The sequence below is a fragment of the Cebus imitator genome, unplaced genomic scaffold, assembly GCF_001604975.1.
Source record: "Cebus imitator isolate Cc_AM_T3 unplaced genomic scaffold, Cebus_imitator-1.0 Scaffold36, whole genome shotgun sequence".
NCBI classification, from domain to species: Eukaryota; Metazoa; Chordata; class Mammalia; order Primates; family Cebidae; genus Cebus; species Cebus imitator.
In genome coordinates, this window is record NW_016107351.1 from 3,159,171 (window position 1) to 3,176,675 (window position 17,505).

General features: G+C 52.9%; 1 protein-coding gene across 1 annotated transcript in view; it reads right to left on the reverse strand.

Annotated features, from left to right (window-relative positions):
- CCDC40 (coiled-coil domain containing 40) overlaps window positions 1–17,505 on the reverse strand; it is a 70,416-nt gene that overhangs the window by 34,390 nt on the left and 18,521 nt on the right. The window contains exons 8-10 of the mRNA XM_017524949.2: window positions 16,043–16,200; window positions 15,715–15,837; window positions 9,632–9,753 (exon numbers count right to left, since the gene is read on the reverse strand). Of these exons, the coding sequence (XP_017380438.1) occupies window positions 9,632–9,753; window positions 15,715–15,837; window positions 16,043–16,200 (403 nt within the window). The remainder of the gene's footprint in view (window positions 1–9,631; window positions 9,754–15,714; window positions 15,838–16,042; window positions 16,201–17,505) is intronic.

Consider the following 17,505-nt stretch of genomic DNA (forward strand, 5'->3'; position numbering starts at 1 on the left):
TCCTCCCATGAATCATAAATATCCTTAATGTTGTCTAGAATGGTGACTTTGTTCCAGAAGGTTTTCAATTTACTTTGCCCAGATCCATCAGAGCCATCGCTGTGACAGCTGTAGCTTTCAGAAGGTATCACTGAAATAGTCAGACTTGAAGGTTGAAATTATTCCTCGATCCATAGGTTGCAGAATAAAGGCTGTGTTACAGGTGTGAAAACAACATTCATCTCCTTGTACAGCTCCAGCTCCATCAAAACCCTTGGGTGACCGGGGACATTTTCTTTCTTGTCTTTTTTCTTTTTTGGTTTTAGAGACAGGATCTTGCTATGTTGCCCAGGCTGGTCTAGAACTCCTGACCTCAAGCAATTCTCTGTCCTTGGCCTCCCAAACTGCTGGGATTACTTGAGCTACCATGCTCACCAGGTGCATTTTCAATAAGCAATAATCTTTTTTTTGAGATGGAGTTTTGCTCTTGTTGCCCAGGCAGGAGTGCAACAGCGCAATCTCAGCTCACTCAACCTCTGCTCCCGGGTTCAAGCGATTCTCCTGCCTCAGCCTCCTAAATAGCTGGGATTACAGGCATGCGCCACCATGCCCAGCTCATTTTGTATTTTTAGTAGAGATGGGGCTTCTCCACGTTGGTCAGGCTGGTCTTGGACTCCCGACCGCAGGTGATCCACCTGCTTTGGCCTCTCAAAGTGCTGGGATTACAGGTGGGAGATGCCACACTTGGCCTTGTTCCATTTCCAGAGCCACACCAGAGTAAATTTAGCAAAATTGTTAAGGCGCTAGGATTTTCAGAATGGCAAATGAGCATTGGCTTCAACTTTAAGTCACCAGCTGTGTTAGCCCATAATAAGAGAGTCAGCCTGTCCTTTGAAGCCTTGAAAGAAAGCATTGAGTTTTCCACATTAGCTATGAAAATCTAGCTGGGTGCGCGGGCTCATGCCTGTAATCCCAGCACTTTGGGAGGCTGAGGCGGGTGGGTCACTTGAGGTCAGGAGTTTGAGACCAGCCTGGCCAGCATGGTGAAACCCTGTCTCCACTAAAAACACAAAAAATTAGCCGGGCGTGGTGGCGGGCACCTGTTATCTCAGCTATTTGGGAGGCTGAGGCAGGAGAAGAATTGTTTGAACCTGGGAGGTGGAGGTTGCAGTGAGGGGAGATCACGCGAACAAACACAAAAAAAAGTGAAAAAAAAAACTTTCTGTGTAAAAAAAAAAAAAAAATTAGATAAAAAAAATTTAAAAAGAAAATCTTAGATGGCATCTTGTTCCAGTACAAGGCTGCTGCATCTACACTGGAAATCTGTTGCTGAGGGGCCACCTTCCCCAGTGAGCTCAGCTGGATCTTCTGCAGAACCTGCAGCTTCTCCACCAGCACCTGCTGCCTCACCTTGCGCTTATACGTGACGGGGACGGCCTCTTTCCTTACGCCTCAGGGACCAACCTCCGTTGGCTTCAAACTTTTTTCCTGCAGTCTCTTCCTCTCTCTCAGCCTCCGTAGAATGGAAGGGAGTCAGGGCCTTGGATGAGGCTTTGGCTTGGGGGAGTGCTGTGGAAGGTTTCATCTTCTGTCCACCCCACTGGGACCTTCTCTACACGGCAATCAGGCTGCTTCGCTTCCTTCTGTGTGTTCATTAGAGCGGCACTTTAAATCTCCTTCAAAAACTTTCCCTTTGCGTTCACAGCTTGACCGATCCTTGGCGCAAGAGGCGTAGCTTTGGGCTTCTCAGCTTTTGACGTGCCTTCCTCACGAAGCTGAATCATTTCTAACTTTTGATTTAAAGTGAGAGGTGGCCGGGAGTGGTGGCTCACACCTGTAATTCCAGCACTTTTGGAGGCCGGGGCGGGCGAATCATTTGAAGTCGGGAGTTTGAGACCAGCCTGACCAACATGGTGAAACCCCGTCTCTACTAAAATACAAAAATAAGCTGGGCGTGGTGGCAGGTGCTTGTAATCCCAGCTACTCGGGAGGCTGAGGCAGGAGAATCGCTTGAACCCAGGAGGCAGAGGTTGCAGTGAGCTGACATGGTGCCACTGCACTCCAGCCTGGGTGTCAGAGTGTCTCAAAAATAAATAAATTGAGAGGCATGAGATTCTTCCTTTCGCTTGAGCACTCAGAGGCCATTGCAGACCTAACTTCAATATTGTTGCCTTAGGTCAGAGAATAGGGAGACCCAGGCAGAGGGAGGGAGACGGAAGAACCCCGGCCGGTGGGGCAGTCAGAACACACACGACATGCACTGATTAAGTCTGCCGTCTTACGTGGGGACAGTCCGTGGCTTGCAGAAAAACAATTACAATAGTTAACCTCAAAGGTCACTGATCACAGATCACTGTCACAGAAAGAAACAGTTTGAAATACCATGAGAACTACCAGAACGCGGTGCAGAGACACGACGTGAGCACGCACTGCTGGGAAAACGGGGCAGACGGACCGGTCCACACAGAGCTGCCATCAAACTTCAACGTGTGAAAACTGCAATTTCCACGCAGTACGACAAAGAGAAGCACATTGAAATGGGATGCGCCTGTATGTACCCGGGAGGAACGGAAACACGTATCCATACAAAGATCGGCACGGAACAGGTACAGCAGCCTTCTTCATGGTCTTCCAACAGTAAAACCTGAATGTCCATTGGTTGGTGGCTGGATAAATGCATCTGATATATCCGTGTGAGGGAATACTATTCAGCAATAAAAAGGAACACACCGCTCATCTTGCACCGTGGGTGGATCTCGAAAGCGTTATGCAAGCGCAAGCCAGACAAGAAAAGCCACAGACTGCGCGATTCCATTTATATGACATTCTAGAAATGGCAGAGCTGTAGGCACAGAAGGCAGCACAGCGCCTGCCAGGGCTGGAGGTATGCAATTCTGTGCATAAATTATCCCCAGTCATCCTGACTTCAAGTAAATAAGTTACTCGTTTTCTTTTTTTAGGAAGAAGCAGTCTTATAAATGTCTAGATTTGACAATAAAAATAAGATGTCTAATTTAAAAAGATACAGTTACAAACTGTGTGACAGAACTCCTAGCGCTCGGGAGCATGTGCCGGGAGTCGCTGACATGCTAATGAGCCTCCCCGTCACAAAAGGAGAGAGATGGTATTTTTAAATCCTTCCCTCTGTTTTGCAAGTTTCCTGTAACGCAATCATGTATCCTAGATAATCATTATTTTTTTTAAATTGCATTTTGAAAAATCCCTAGATTAGCAGGCACCGGTAGAAAGTACAGGTTCTCCTCGACTTACGATGGGGGTGCAGCCTGATGAACCTGTTGTAAATTAAAAATATCGTAAGTCCAAAATGCAGGCGGGTCACAGTGGCTCATGCCTGTAATCCTAGCACTTTCTGAGGCCTAGGCCGGCAGATCACCTGAGGTCCGGAGTTCAAAACCAGCCTGGCTAATATAGTGAAACCTCATCTCTATTAAAAGTACAAAATTAGCCGGGCATGGTAGTGATGCATGCCTATAATCCCAGCTACTTGGGAGGCTGAGGCAAGAGATTCGCCTGAACCCAGGAGGTGGAGGATGCGGTGAGCTGAGATGGCGCCACTGCACTCCAGCCTGGGCGACAAGAGTGGAACTTCATCTCAAAAAAAAAAAAAAAAAAAAATTTCTGGGGACGGTGGCTCCCGCCTGTCATCCCAACACTTTGGGAGGCTGAGGCAGGTGGATCACCTGAGGTTGGGAGTTCGAGACCAGCCTGACCAACATGGAGAAACCCCGTCTCCACTAAAAATACAAAATTAGCCAGGTGTGGTGGCTGACGCCTATAATCCCAGCCACTCGGGAGGCTGAGGCAGCAGAATTGCTTGAACTCAGAAGGTGGGAGATTGCCACAAGCCGAGATCATGCCGCTACACTACAGCTTGGACAAGATTGAAATTTCATCTCAAAAAAAAAGAAAAGGCAAAATGCACTTCCTGTGGCTTGCCAGGCACCCCGGCTCAGCCCAGCCGCCCTCAAACGTGCTCAGGACACTCCCGTTAGCCTACAGGTGGGAAACCATCTCTCCAAAGCCTGTTTTATGATAGTGTTGGGCATCTCAGGCAAGGCATTGAATGCCGTGCTGAAGGTGAAACGCAGGGAGATTGTGTGGGACCCAGAGCCCAGTTCCTGCTGCTTACCTGTTGCTTCAGCACCATGGAAAAGTCCAAGAATCATTAAGTGGGGACTGTCTATAAACGAAACAAAAAGAACTGATAGAATCTAGAAGAGGGCCCCCGCGTTGGCCCCCGTGCCTTTGAGGATGAAGGGGGACGCAGGAGACGTCCAGCAGCCTGTCCTCAGGTCAGCCTGCCTGGCTGCCGTGGCCACAGCTGAGGGCCTGGGAGGAGGCTGGTAGACCGTGCGGCTGACCGATTCACATCTTGGGGTGAAGGGCTGTGGCCGGCTGTTGGCCAAGACCTGTCTGCCCTCTGTATTTCCTGGCAGAAAATAGGACAAAGGCAGGTAAGAGGATGCAGGGGAACCCGCATTTTGGGCTCCAAGTCCCAGGGGCGTGAGAATTCTAATTAGGTTATCTGCCCCCAGGTACAGTGTGGTGCAGACTTTGTTTTCTGAAAGTGAAAGTGACCCATTTCCCTGCATCTGTGATGTGCAGGCTGACTGTGGGCTCCCCGTGGTTATTCACCTAGCCTTGCGACCCACGTTGGCTGTGGCGTTGTAAGGATTCCGTGGGCTGGCTGCCATGGCGGGGTCGGTCTGGTCTCGAGGGTCACATATGGCTCCTTCAGGACTTCCGGCTGCTGGGGAGGGCAGTGTCCAGCTCCCACAGGTGAGCCCAGATGGACAGGGGATGTGCCCACAGCCACGGTCATTCCCCAGTGGGAAGGAGGGACAGGACACCATGAGCAGTCCTGACAGGTATGACAGGTGTGACCCATAGCCTTGTGTCTGGGGACACTCTTTTTTTGTTTTGTTTTTGAGACAGGTTCTGGCTCTGTTGCCCAGGCTGTAGCGCAGTGGCAGCATCTCACCTCACTGCAGCCTCAGCCTCCTGGGCTCAAGCAATCCCCCACCCAGCCTCCCAAGTAGCTGGGACAACAGGCGCACACCACCATGCCCAGCTAATTAAAAAAAAAGTCTCTCCCTCTCTCTCTCTCTCCCCCCCGACCCTCTTTATTGTAGAGACAGGGTCTTGCTCTGTTGCCCTGGCTGGAGTGCTGTGGTGCAATCATGGTTCACTGCAGTCTTGAACCTCTGGACTCAAGTGACTGTTCTGCTTCTGCCTCCCAAGTAGCTGAGACCACAGGCACACACCACCACACCTGGCTCATTTTTATATTTTAGAGACAAGATCTTACTATGCTGCCCAGGCTGGCCTTGAACTCCTGGGCTAAAGGGATCCTCTTGCCTCAGTCTCCCAAAGCACTGGGATTACAGGCATGAGCCACTGTGCCCGGCCATGGGGCACATGTGTAATGGGGCGTTACTCTGTCTTTGGTCTGTGGCCTCAGGTCTGCTGGGTCACCAGTGTCCTCAGGTATATAGGGCATTGGTGGTGATCAGGCCCCATCTGCCAGACCCCAGGCCAGAAGGAGGCCTGCTGGGGACACTGTGGCAAAACCCACACACAGCCCATCCCACACTGCCCTCCACTCCTTCCTCCTCTGTCAACTGGGGGCAAGGACACTGTCCCCTTTGAGGGGCCACACCAGACCAAGCTCAGCCTGGGGCCTGCCACCCAGGAAACGGAACTCTCCGGCTGCTGCCTGGCTCTGATCCTGCATTCACAGTGGCCCCATCCTGTCCTCCCTCCCTAGGGCAGGCTCCGACACTCTGTGCCAAGGGGAAGAGCCTTTGAGGGGGCGTCTCTGCCATCATCAGGATGGAGGGAAAAGGAAGTCTGGGAGATTAGCACCAGCCCTTCAGCGTTCTTGGGTCGATTTAAACAAGAAACAGAGTCGCATGTTTCATGCTTCCCCTGAACTTTTATGAGAGTGTGCAAAGCCCCTGCAGAAACAGGGAAGACAGCAAGAAAAAGCAGTGAGACAGGCACAGCGTCTGAGCTAAGCTTGCAGCTTGTGTATGAGACGCGGGGGCAAGATTATGGTTACCGCCCCCCCCACCTAGAAACCCCCCCCCCACCACCAAGGACAGGGAAGTCAGACTGTCTTCAAAGCGTTCGGTTGTAGACGCGACATCAGGTGAAGAGACACAAAGGCACAGGAAACGAGAAAGGGTGAGGTTTGGCTGGAACCTAATCAAAGGTATGAACTTATCTGAAAAAATGCCAGGATGTCAGGAAGGAGGAGGGGTGGGGCATGGAATGGAAAAGACAGCAAGGTCAGGGCGAGGGCTGCTGGGAGGACACCTCCCTCCCATGTGGACAGACCGGCCATGCACTCCAGGGAGAAGCAGGAAGCAGGCAGGGCCAGGGCCAGGGCCCAGGCACCTCATCCTCCAGCCAGTCCCTGGGCAGTGGCCTGTGGCATCCATTCCTGGGTCCTCCCCCAAAGATTAGAATCGGCTAATCCCAGCGTGGAGCTTTTGGTTCTTCTGTGTTCGTATTTTGTCATGCCCGTGAATGGGCTGTTATTCTCGTGTACATGCCAGGCTCTGGGTAAGCTTGATTCATGTAAACTAGCTCCAGGACACGCACGCCTTCTCAGTGTGATGCCAGACCAAGCTTCTGAGCCAGGGGTCCTGCCCCACGGGGATCTGACAGGGTGAAGGCTCCGCAGATGCCCAGACGGCCACCGGGGTACTGGCCTGGTGTGCACCGTCCCAGCCACCAGCCAGGGATGTACCGTTTTCTAAGACAGTCTACACATCTGAACATCTCAAAGTCAGTATTTGAGGCGTAGTTCAGTCTGCACCCCTAGCCTGGAAGTCCTGAGCAATGTCATAATTTCTTTCTGTAACGACGGCCCCGACCTGTTAAACCTGTCTCCAAGTTGCTTCTTGAAATCTATCCGGGTGCAAACAGCAAATCTCTGCAATTACAGTTGACACTTCTCACACTGTCACACGGCCTGACCTTTTAAAACACTGGCCGGGCACCATGGCTGTCACCTGTAATCCCAGCACTTTGGGAGGCCGAGGTGGGTGGATCATCTGAGGTCAGGAGTTGAAGACCAGCCTGGCTAACATGGTGAAACCCTGTCTCTACTGAAAATAGAAAAATTAGCCAGGTGTGGTGGTGTAATCCCCGCTACTAGGGAGGCTGAGGCAGGAGAATTGCTTGAACCTGTGAAGGAGAGTGAGCCGAGATGGCACTCCAGCCTGGGGGACAGAGTGAGACTCCATCGCAAAAAAAAGGAAATAAATAAAAGATGGGCCTCACTCCTCCCGGGGCCTTGGTGCCCCGAGCTGCAGGTGGAGTCAGAGGCTCTCTCACTCGCCGTGAAGTGTTTGTGCGCGTACATATTTCGCTAAAATATTCACTCAACATTCTGTGCATGCACATTTCATAAAACAAGATATCTGTTTTTTTCATCGATCAGATTAACACAATCCTCAAGTGTGACAACATGACTTTGAAATACTGCTGCCGGGGGTGTGACCGTCACAATCCTGCTTAGCAATACCCGCTAGACCCAGAAATTGCAGGCCTGATGGCTAATACAGAAAATCATACCGCAACCTGATGAGCATTGCGTTCCTGGACCTGGTTATCCACAGCAGCACCGTAATAAAAAAGGAACATGGACACCCCAGATGCCCTGGTCAGGAAGCTCCCCGTGGAAGTTCCCCAGTGCAACAGCGGGTGGTGGAAAGGCGGGAGTGAGCAGTGTTGATGTTCTGACTTGGGGAGCGCTCCAGGACACGGGGTGAAGTGGAAAGAGGAAGGCGCTCCGAAGAGCGAAGGAGGAAAGGAGGACCACGGATGGGCACGTGCGCTTTCTTGCGGCTGCAGAGAAGTTAGGGAGGGAATCCCAGCCAACCAGGAGCCTTGCCTGTGGTGGGAGGGGGTGCCGGTGACTGCAGGGCCAGGGAGGAGGAGACTGATCCAAAGCGATTTTTACAGTGTTTGTAACCCAGAGGAAGCCACATCTCTGAGGGCAACAAGGACGGTTTGCAGAGAGGACACTGGTTGGTCTGGAAGGCAGGGGACAGCTGGACCACAGGAACGTCGCAGAGGGGGCACCTCCCCCTAGGGACCCTGCGGGGTTCACAGGTCAGGAGCCTCGGGGAGCCGGGCCAGGCGCTAGGCCCTCAGAGGGAACCTCGGCCTTGACTGGCCTCAAGGTCCGCGGCAGCTGACTCGCGTAATTAAATGGTGAGGTATTAAGTCCTAGCATTGGGCCAGGAGGAAAAAGCCACCCACGTGGGCAGACGGCCAGTCCTCCCTTGTCCGGTGCGGGCAGCCCCGGTTGCCTTGCCCTGCCACAGCTGGTTCTGCTTCCTCTACCTGCCTCTTCACAGGGGAACCAAGCTTCAGCCAAGCATCGTCGCCTGTATCAAGCCACAAGGACTGAGGAAGTGAAGGAAATGGTTTTTTTTTATTATTATTATTTTTTTTAAAGACAGAGTCTTGCTCTGTCACTAGGCTAGAGTGCAGTGGTATGATCTTGGCTCACTGCAACCTCTGTCTCCCGGGTTCATTCGATTCTCCTGCCTCAGCCTCCCGAGTAGCTGGGTCTACAGGTGTGTGCCACCAGGACTGGCTAATTATTATTTTTTTTTTGCATTTTAGTAGAGATGGGGTTTCACCAAGTTGGCCAGGATGGTCTTGATCTCTTGACCTGGTGATCCGCCTGCCTCAGCTTCCCACAGTGCTGGGATCATAAGCGTGAGCCACCATGCCCGGCTATGACTATTTTTAATCCAACATCATTCATTTGAAAATGTCTTGGTCTAAAAACATTAAAAAACAAAGCGGTTTCATTTCGTTTCTTCAATCACAGGACCCAAAAGGAAAAGCATCTCCTAATTGTGTGATGACCGCCAAGCTGGCTGCCTGGCCGTGGAGATGGCAGGGGCCAGCCAGTCCTTCGTTCCCTTGTCCAGCGAGCCCTTCTTGAGCACTTGCTGTATGCCAGGCTCTGTGCTGAGCACAAGGGGTGGAGCCTACGAAAGGTGCAGGCAAGTCGAAAGCTCAGCGGGTGAGCCACACACCGCCGCAGCGCCCGGCTTTTGCTTTCTGGGTCCCGAGACATGGTCACCCTGGTGGTTTTGGGAATGAAGGTAGCACCTATGTCCCCAGCGCCCTGCCCCGAGCCACACATCCACCCCCAGAAGTGATGGGATGCCCAGAGGAGGCCTCTCCCTCCCCTTCCTTTGAAGATTAAAAACAGGATTTTGGTTGGAAGGCAGCCCTCAGGCAGGACAGTCGGGAAGGGGTGGGGTTTCTGCACTCAGGCGGTGATGCTGTAATTCAAAGGGAGGCCTTTACCTCCCAAAGGTACCTTTCTCTTTACCCTGCACTCTGTTTCTACTTAATCCTGCCAGGGAACCTCAGCAGAAAAGCCCTGCTCCGCCCAGTGCCACGGCGTGTTTGAAAAGATTTAAGAATTGCTGAAATCTTATGGAACAAAAGCTTTCCGGACGGAAGCCCAGGCCAGGGCTCCAGGTGCACTCTCTGTCCCAGAGATCTGGGGGACCCAGAGAGAGGGGGCGTGTGGTGGGCCTGCTGTAGACCCCCGGGTTCCTGCAGGTCCTCCCCGCCCGTGGCCCGGCAGTACCTGAGCGCCTCCAGCACCGCCCTGTGCGCCTCGTCACGGTGCTTCATGCCCACCAGGCTGGTGCCCCACTGCTGCAGGATGCGCCTCTTCTCCATGCTGATGGCGTCAATCTCCGTGCAGGCCTGCAGCCAACAGGGGACGGGGCAGGGACGGCGGTCTCATTTCATCTGCCAGCAAAGCCCAAGAACACCAGAACCCGACATTCTCGCATCTGCCTCTTCTCCTTGTATTGCTGGTGCTTTCCTTTATCATGCATCCGCAGAGGGGTCAACAAGGCCCGAATGTGGCTTTCAAGAAAACCCGCACCTGCTTTCAGCCTTTGCTCAGTGCTTGGGAATGAGGAGAAGGGAAGGGAGGAAGAGGAGGGAGGAGGGGGGCGATGAAGGAGGGAGAGGAGGCGGGGGATCCTGGCCAGCATCCGTGAAACACCTGCTGCAGCCCAGACACCACGCGGGGCTAGTGGTGTCATCAATTATGGCTGAGGTCCCACAGAATGGGTCCAACACCACTTCCTATAGGGAGCCCACGATGGAAGGAGGTGTTTGTCTCGAGAATGACTAGGGCTGGATGCTCTCGTCTAGCTGGGAGAAGCTGGACTGCCTAGGCTGGGACTGAAGAGGCAGGTCAGGAGGCTGAGCAGAGGCTGGAAATCATGGGGGGCGGCATGCAGGGGCGGTGAGGGGCCAACTGCCATAAGGGCCTGGGCCCCTGTAGGGGAGGGGCTTGAAAATGAGGTGGGTGGTTCAGGAATTCACTCCAAGGGCAAGAGGAGTTCGTTTGTGCTCAGGGCAAGGAGGTTAAGGCTGGTACGGCTGCCCGGGCTGAATCTCACCCACTGTGCCTCAGTGTCCCCAGCTGTGACATGGGTACTGCAGCGGAACGTACTCCCTGGGGCTGCCGGGTCAAGTGAGTTGATGCCGGCATGCCCAGCACGGCCTGGATCGTGGTCTTGTTTTGAGTGGTGTTTGGGATTCTTGATGAGTCTGCCCTAATGCAAGCATGGTGACTTTAGCAAGCTGGCGACCTGAGCCAGCCAACTGGGGCATCCTGGGGAACGCCGAGGCCCAGGAGTACCTGCGCACCACAACACCAAGACAAGCTTGCTGCCGTGAGCTGTGATTGCTCCACTGCACTCCAGCCTGGGCGACAGGGCAAAATCCCCATCTCCAAGTAAATAAATACAACGAATAGAGACTCGCTGGGAAGATGCTCGTCACTGGGTTCTGTGTAACAGGAAAGAAAGACCCCGGCTGGGCGTGGTGGCTCTCGCCTGGAATCCCAGCACTTTGGGAGGCCATTACAGGCGGATCACGATGTCAAGAAATCAAGAACATCCTGGCCAATATGGTGAAACCCCGTCTCCACTAAAAATACAAAAATTAGCTAGGCGTGGTGGCATGCCCCTGTAGTCCCAGCTACTCGGGAGGCTGAGGCAGGAGAATCGCTTGAACCTGGAAGGCAGAGGTTGCAGTGAGCTGACATCAGAGTGGTGACAGAGCGAGACAAGAAAGAAAGAAAAAGAAAAAGGAAGGAAGGAGGGAAGGAAAGAAGAAAGAAAGAAGGAAACAAAGAAGGAAAGAAAGAAGGGAGAGAGGGAGGGAGAAACCCCAAGAAGAGGCCGTTAGTGAAACCAGTGCTGATATTCCTGGGCGTCAGAACACCACCACCAAAAACGGCACTACTGACATGGAAACCTGTCACAATGTTAATTTCTTATTTTCATTTTTTAGAGACAAAATCTCACTCTGTCACCCAGGCTGGAGTGCAGTGGCACCATCCTGGCTCACTGTAGCCTCAAACTTCTGGGCCCAAGCAATCCTCCCGTCTCAGCCTCTCAAATAGGTAGGACTACAGGCACATGCCACTACACCCTGCTAAATTTTTAAAAATTCTTTTTGTAGAGACAGCGTCCCTTTTGGCCGCCCAGGCTGATTGGGAACTCCTGGCCTCAAGCGGTCCCCCTACCTTGGCCTCCCAAAGTGCTAGGATTACAGGCATGAGCCGCTGCACCTGGCATAATACATTAACTTTTAATAGGGTTGGGCGTGGTGGCTTATGCCTGTAATCCCAACACTCTGGGAACCTGAGGCAGGCGGATCGCAAGGTCAGGAGTTTGAGACCAGCCTGGCCAACATGGTGAAACTCCATCTCTACTAAAAATATGAAAATTAGCCAGGCATGGTGGCGGGTTCCTGTAATCCCAGCCATTTGGGAGGCTGAGACATCGCCTGGACCTGGAGGTGGAAATTGCAGTGAGCCAAGATCACACCATTGCACTCCAGCCTGGGTGACGAGGCTCAAACTCCGTCTCAAAAAAATTTAATAGGATCTTACAAAACAATATGTAGAATGTGGCTTCATGCACACACACAATCGCAGGTGTAGGAAGTTAGAAATGGTTCTCTCTAACTGGTAGGATTGTTCGAATTTTCATTTTCTTTTTGTTTATTTGCACATTCTATTGGCATAGGCTGAACACCTGCCTTTTTGAAAAGCTGGGGACTCTGCAGCAGGTGACAGAAGCCAACAGCCATCAGTATGTCTTGACCTGCACCTCAACCAGGCCGTGGCTGGCAGCCTCGGGGGCACCTTGGGGAGGCCCCGCGCAGACTCCATGTAAGGTGCATCCTGCTGGGTCTGGGTCTCCACTTGCCGCCCGGGCCGGCTCCCATGGCCCAATGGCACAGAGCAGCCTCCTTAGTGAATAACTTAAACCTGAACAAAACTGTGACCCAGCACGACTGGCCATTTAGCCAAATGAAAGGGAATCAGTGCATCAAAGAGACACCTGCACCCCCATGGCCAGGCTGGTCTCAGACTCCTGACCTCAGGCGATCCACCTGCCTCCGCCTCCCAAAGTGCTGGGATTACAGGCAAGGGCCACTGCACCTGGCCTAGCTAACAGTAATTTATAGCACACTTTCAGATCGCTAGAATAGAGGATCAAGTGACCCTCCTGCTTCAGCCTCCGGAGTCGCTGGGACGGCAGGTGCACTCCACCAAGCCTGGCTTTACTGTTTTTAACATACAAAATGTTATCTGCGTATGTCTTTACTAGGTTCCTTGGAATGGAGTCTAAGCAGTGACAGGGTGGGGGTTAGGGTTAGGGTTAGGGTTAGGGAGGGAGTGGCTGCATTTGACCTGTCACCCTGGATAAAGAAAGACCTTGATAATCAAGACCAATCTGTATTTTCACCGTTGACAGAGGGGCGGGCTCATCTCTCCTTTTTTTTTTTTTTTTTTTTTTTTAAAGATGGGGTTTCACCATGATGGCCAGGCTGGTCTTGAACTCCTGACCTCAGGTGATCCACCCACCTCGGCCTGCCAAAGTGCTGGGGTTACAGGCATGAGCCACCACACCCGGCCTTCATCTCTCCTTTATCTTTGCCAACTCGGTTGGGGGCTCCCTGTCCTTTGGTTACTTGTGACTTCACTTGATGAACGGGGGGGCCTTCTGTGCCCCCCCCACACTGTTCTGGGTGCTGGAAATGAGGAATGAATGAATTGTGGGCGGCCCCTTCCCTGGGGGAGCGGCATCGAGGAGAGAGTGGGAGGTGCAAAAGGAAGCATCAGCCCGCATGGCCCACCCCTCTCTGGCGTGTGGAAGCAGGTACAGTGTGTCACCTCAGCCTTTAGCATCTCTGCGCATCCCTGAATTTACTAATGGCTGCAAGTTGTCTTCTCCTTCCTGTCTCTCGTCTTCACTTGGTTTGTGGTGTCCTTAATCTACAAAGGTTTTATTGAGGGTGTGTGTGCCCTCTCGTCTTTTTCCGTTTTTTGTTTTTTGAGACTAATTCTGGCTCTGTCGCCCAGGCTGGAGAGCAGTGGCGTGATCTCGGCTCACTGCAGCCTCCGCCTCCTGGGTTCAAGCGATTCTCCCGCCTCAGCCGCCTTAGTGTCTGGGATTACAGGTGCCCGACACCATGCCTGACTAATTTTTGTATTTTCAGTAGAGATGGGGTTTCGCCATATTGGCCAGGCTGGTCTCGAACTCCTGACCTCAGGTGATCTGCCTGCCTCGGCCTCCCAAAGTGCTGGGATTCTAGGTGTGAGCCACCGCGCCCAGCCCCTCCTTGTCTTTTTCCTGTAAGGTTCCTGCTTTTGGCGTTATGCTTTGAAAGGCCTCCCAGCCCAGGATTATATAAATATTTTCATTTGTTTTCGTCTGGCACATTTCCCCCCATTTAAATACTTGATTCCATCTGGAATTTATTTTAGTGTCTGGTATGAGGAAAAGATTTAATTTTTTCCCAAATGATTAACCAAATGTCCTGACATCATTGGATGCATAATTCATTAGCTCTCTGCTAATTTATAATCTACTACATTTTTATATAAACTCCGGCTTGTTTGGGGGCTCTCTGGGAGGCTTTAACGTCTTGCGTGTCTATCTTTGAAACACATTATTTTAGCCTCTAGAACTTCACTGTCTTGTTTATTTTATTTTAGACAGGGTCTCACTCCATAGCCTAGTCTGGAGTGCAGTGGTACGATCACAGGTCATTGTAGCTTTGACCTCCTGGGCTCAAGTGATCCTCCTGCCTCAGCCTCCTGAGTAGCTGGGAGCACAGGCGCACACCACCATGGTGGGCTAATGTTTTATTTATTTATTTTTTTTTGTAGAGACAGGATCTCACCATGTTGCCCAGTTTGGCCTCGAACTTCTGGGCTCAAGCCATCCTCCTGCCTCAAGCTCTCCAAGTGCTGGGATTACAGGTATGTACCACCTGGCCTGGCCAGAGCTTTACTGTATGCTTTAATATTTGGTGGGGCGGTGCTAGGGTGACCTGCCGTCCTGCTGTGTCCAGGGCCCCCTGGGGTTAGCATGGAAAGTCCCTCGTCTTGGGGCCCCTTCAGTCCTGAGCAGACTGGGACAGCTGCTTGCCCTGTGTGAATCTTCCCTTCTAAAACCACTCTTGGCTAGCCCTCCTCATTTATTTTTCGGATAAAATTCCATAAGTGCTTTGTTAATTAAGGAATTGTTTGTTCCTGAGATTCTGATTGGGATGTGCTCTACTTGAATTGCATCTGCAGCTGGAGAGAACGTTGCTGGAAAATGCCCAGCCCAGGCCCTCCCTTTACCCTGGGTGCCCGGCGTGCTCATCCGCCGCTTCAAGTCCTCTTCCTTCTCTTCCAGTAAAAGTTCATTGGCTGGGCACGGTGGCTGACGCCTGTAATCCCAGCACTTTGGGAGGTTGAGGTGGGTGGATCACCTGAGGTCAGGAGTTCGAGACCATCCTGGCCAACATGGTGAAACCCCGCCTCTACTAAAAATACAAAAATTAGGCTGGCGTGGTGGTGCACCCTGTGATCCCAGCTACTCAGGAGGCTGAGGCAGGAGAATCGCTTGAACCCGGGAGGTGGAGGTTGCACTGAGCAACCGAGATTGTGCCACTGCTCTCCAGCCTGGGCGACAGAGCAAGACTCCATCTCAGAAAAAAAAAAAGTTCATTGTTTCCTCCATATCATTCCCGCACCCGTGAATGCAGATGGTGACTCACATATTTTTTTTTTAAGTTGCAGTAACTTTGGTTTCTGGTGCTGCCACTACAGACCTGAATCTGGGGCCGAGAGGGAGCAGCTTCCACCCGCTTTGTCACCTCCCCTCCCTACTCTGCATGGTGCAGAGATGCAGGTGCTACCCCGGAGGCCGGCTGCCCACCAGGCTGAGAATTGTTAGAAAGACTTCAGTCCTCCCCAGAAGAGGCCCCGGCAGGCTAAGGAACTTGCTAAGCGTCCCCCCCAGAAAGGTGGCCTGGCAGTCATGAAGAGGCTCGAGTACCTGAATCCCTGCGAGGCCTCTGTCACCCGCTAGCCAGGGAAGGAATAGGGAGAGGCCGTCCACCTGTCGGTCTACTGCGGCCCTGCCCTGCGGTGGGCCAGATGCTCGCAGGTGCCGAAGGCGATGTGCAGGTGTGCAAGGCCCAGCCCTTAACCTCACGGAGCTTGCTGGCTCGAGGGGGACGGTTGGCTGCGGTCACTCATCCAGCAGGCACGCGGGTGCGGTCTGATAGACCCACCTGCGCCCCGTACACGGGCACTCGCTGGTGCGTCAGCCACGACAGTGGTGGGACTGCCCGTACCTCACTCACTGCTTTCCTTAAAATCCGGGTGTCCTCAGCTTGGGCCAAGTACTGAGCCTCAAACAGGGCGACGTCTTCCTCCAGCCGCTGGGCTCGAGCGGTGAGCTGGTCCACATACAGGTCCTGGGAAACGGGATGAGATGCAGCCCCGTCGAGAGGTGTCGGTGGCTGAGGGCCGGTTCTCCACCAACCCTCGATACAAGTCGACGCCCCCCAGGCCGGCCGCCACCCCTCCGGCCGGGAGCCTTCAGGCGGGCGGCACAGCTGAGCCCCTTTGGAAGCTCAGTGGTCTGGAGATTATTAAACGTGTGCTGAGCTTGCAGAATACCTGCTTTTTCTTCTCGATTTCTGCCCGCACCCTCTCCGCCTCGGCCTTCTTCACCACTTGCTTCATCACGGAGACGTCGTCACGCAGGTCCTGCTCGATGTTTTGCATGTAGAAGAGATGCAGGGCCAAGTTCTCCATCTCAGTCTGCAGAGCTGCCACTGCGCGTGGTGGGGCGGGGGGGAGAGAGAGCGGCAGGCTGTCCCAGCGTCCCCACTCCACGCAGAGACCCAGGAGGAGGCAGGGAACAGTGCTCTGGGCACCCCTCCTGCCATTTTTTTTGAGATGGAGTTTTGCTCTTATTGCCCAGGCTGGAGTGCAGTGGCACGATCTCGGCTCACTGCAACCTCCGCCTCCCAGGTTCAAGCGATTCTCCTGCCTCAGCCTCAAGAGTAGCTGGGATTACAGGTGTGCAACACCATGCCTGGCTAATTTTGTATTTTTAGTAGAGACGGGGTTTCTCCATGTTGGCCAGGCTGGTCTCGAACTCCCAACCTCAAGTGAGCCACCCACCTTGGCCTCCCAAAGTGCTGGGATTTTGGGTAAGACTGGGGAAATGCCTTTAAACTATCAAGACCCAGACTTTGCCAGCAAAGTTTACAATCTCATGGAAGAGACAGAAATATGTGGAATCTACGTCCACAAATTGCAGCAAGCTGTTCCATTGCCCACCACACCTTGCAGATCCGCCCGGTGGTCTAAGGAGTGCTGGCTGGGAAGGCTTCAGGTTGTCTGGGTAGGTTTCTTACCACTGAAAGGCTGGCAACCGCAGGTGGAGTCTCAAGCGCCCCGGAGGAGACCAGGGCATCCAGGGCAGGCTGAGCTCCACCGACGTCCCTGTATTGACACTTCCACATGAGGCCAGAGAGGATGGGGCTGGAAGAGGCAGCACCCTCCATCCCGCCCCGAATTAAGTGACAGATTTATGTCAGTGCTCTCAGAGGAGGTCAAGGCCCGAGGAACTGATTCCTTTATCAAAACTTGCAGGAGATAGATTTATAAAGCCATGGTGCAATTTGCTGAGGAAGCTACACCTGGGCAGCACTCGCTCACTGCACAGAGCTCTCCTTTCCAGTGGCTGGATCTAAACAGAAAACTGAATCACAGGTCAAAAGGCTGCTGGATGCATACCATCCTGGAGGCGGGTGTTCTCGAAGGATAGAGCTTAAACTTGCAAAACCATTTCGGCTGGGTGCGGGGGCTCACACCTGTAACCCCAGCACTTTGGGAGGCTGAGGTGGGTGGATCACTTGAGGCCAGGAGTTCAAGACCTGCCTGGCCAACATGGTGAAACCCTGTCTCTACTCAAAATATAAAAATTAACCGGGCGTGGTGGCACACGCCCGTAATCCCAGCTACGCAGGAGGCTGAGGGGTGAGGATTGCTTGAACCTGGGAGGCAGAGGTTGTAGTGAGATGAGATCACACCACTGCACTCCAGCCTGAGACTCTGACTCAAAAAAAAAA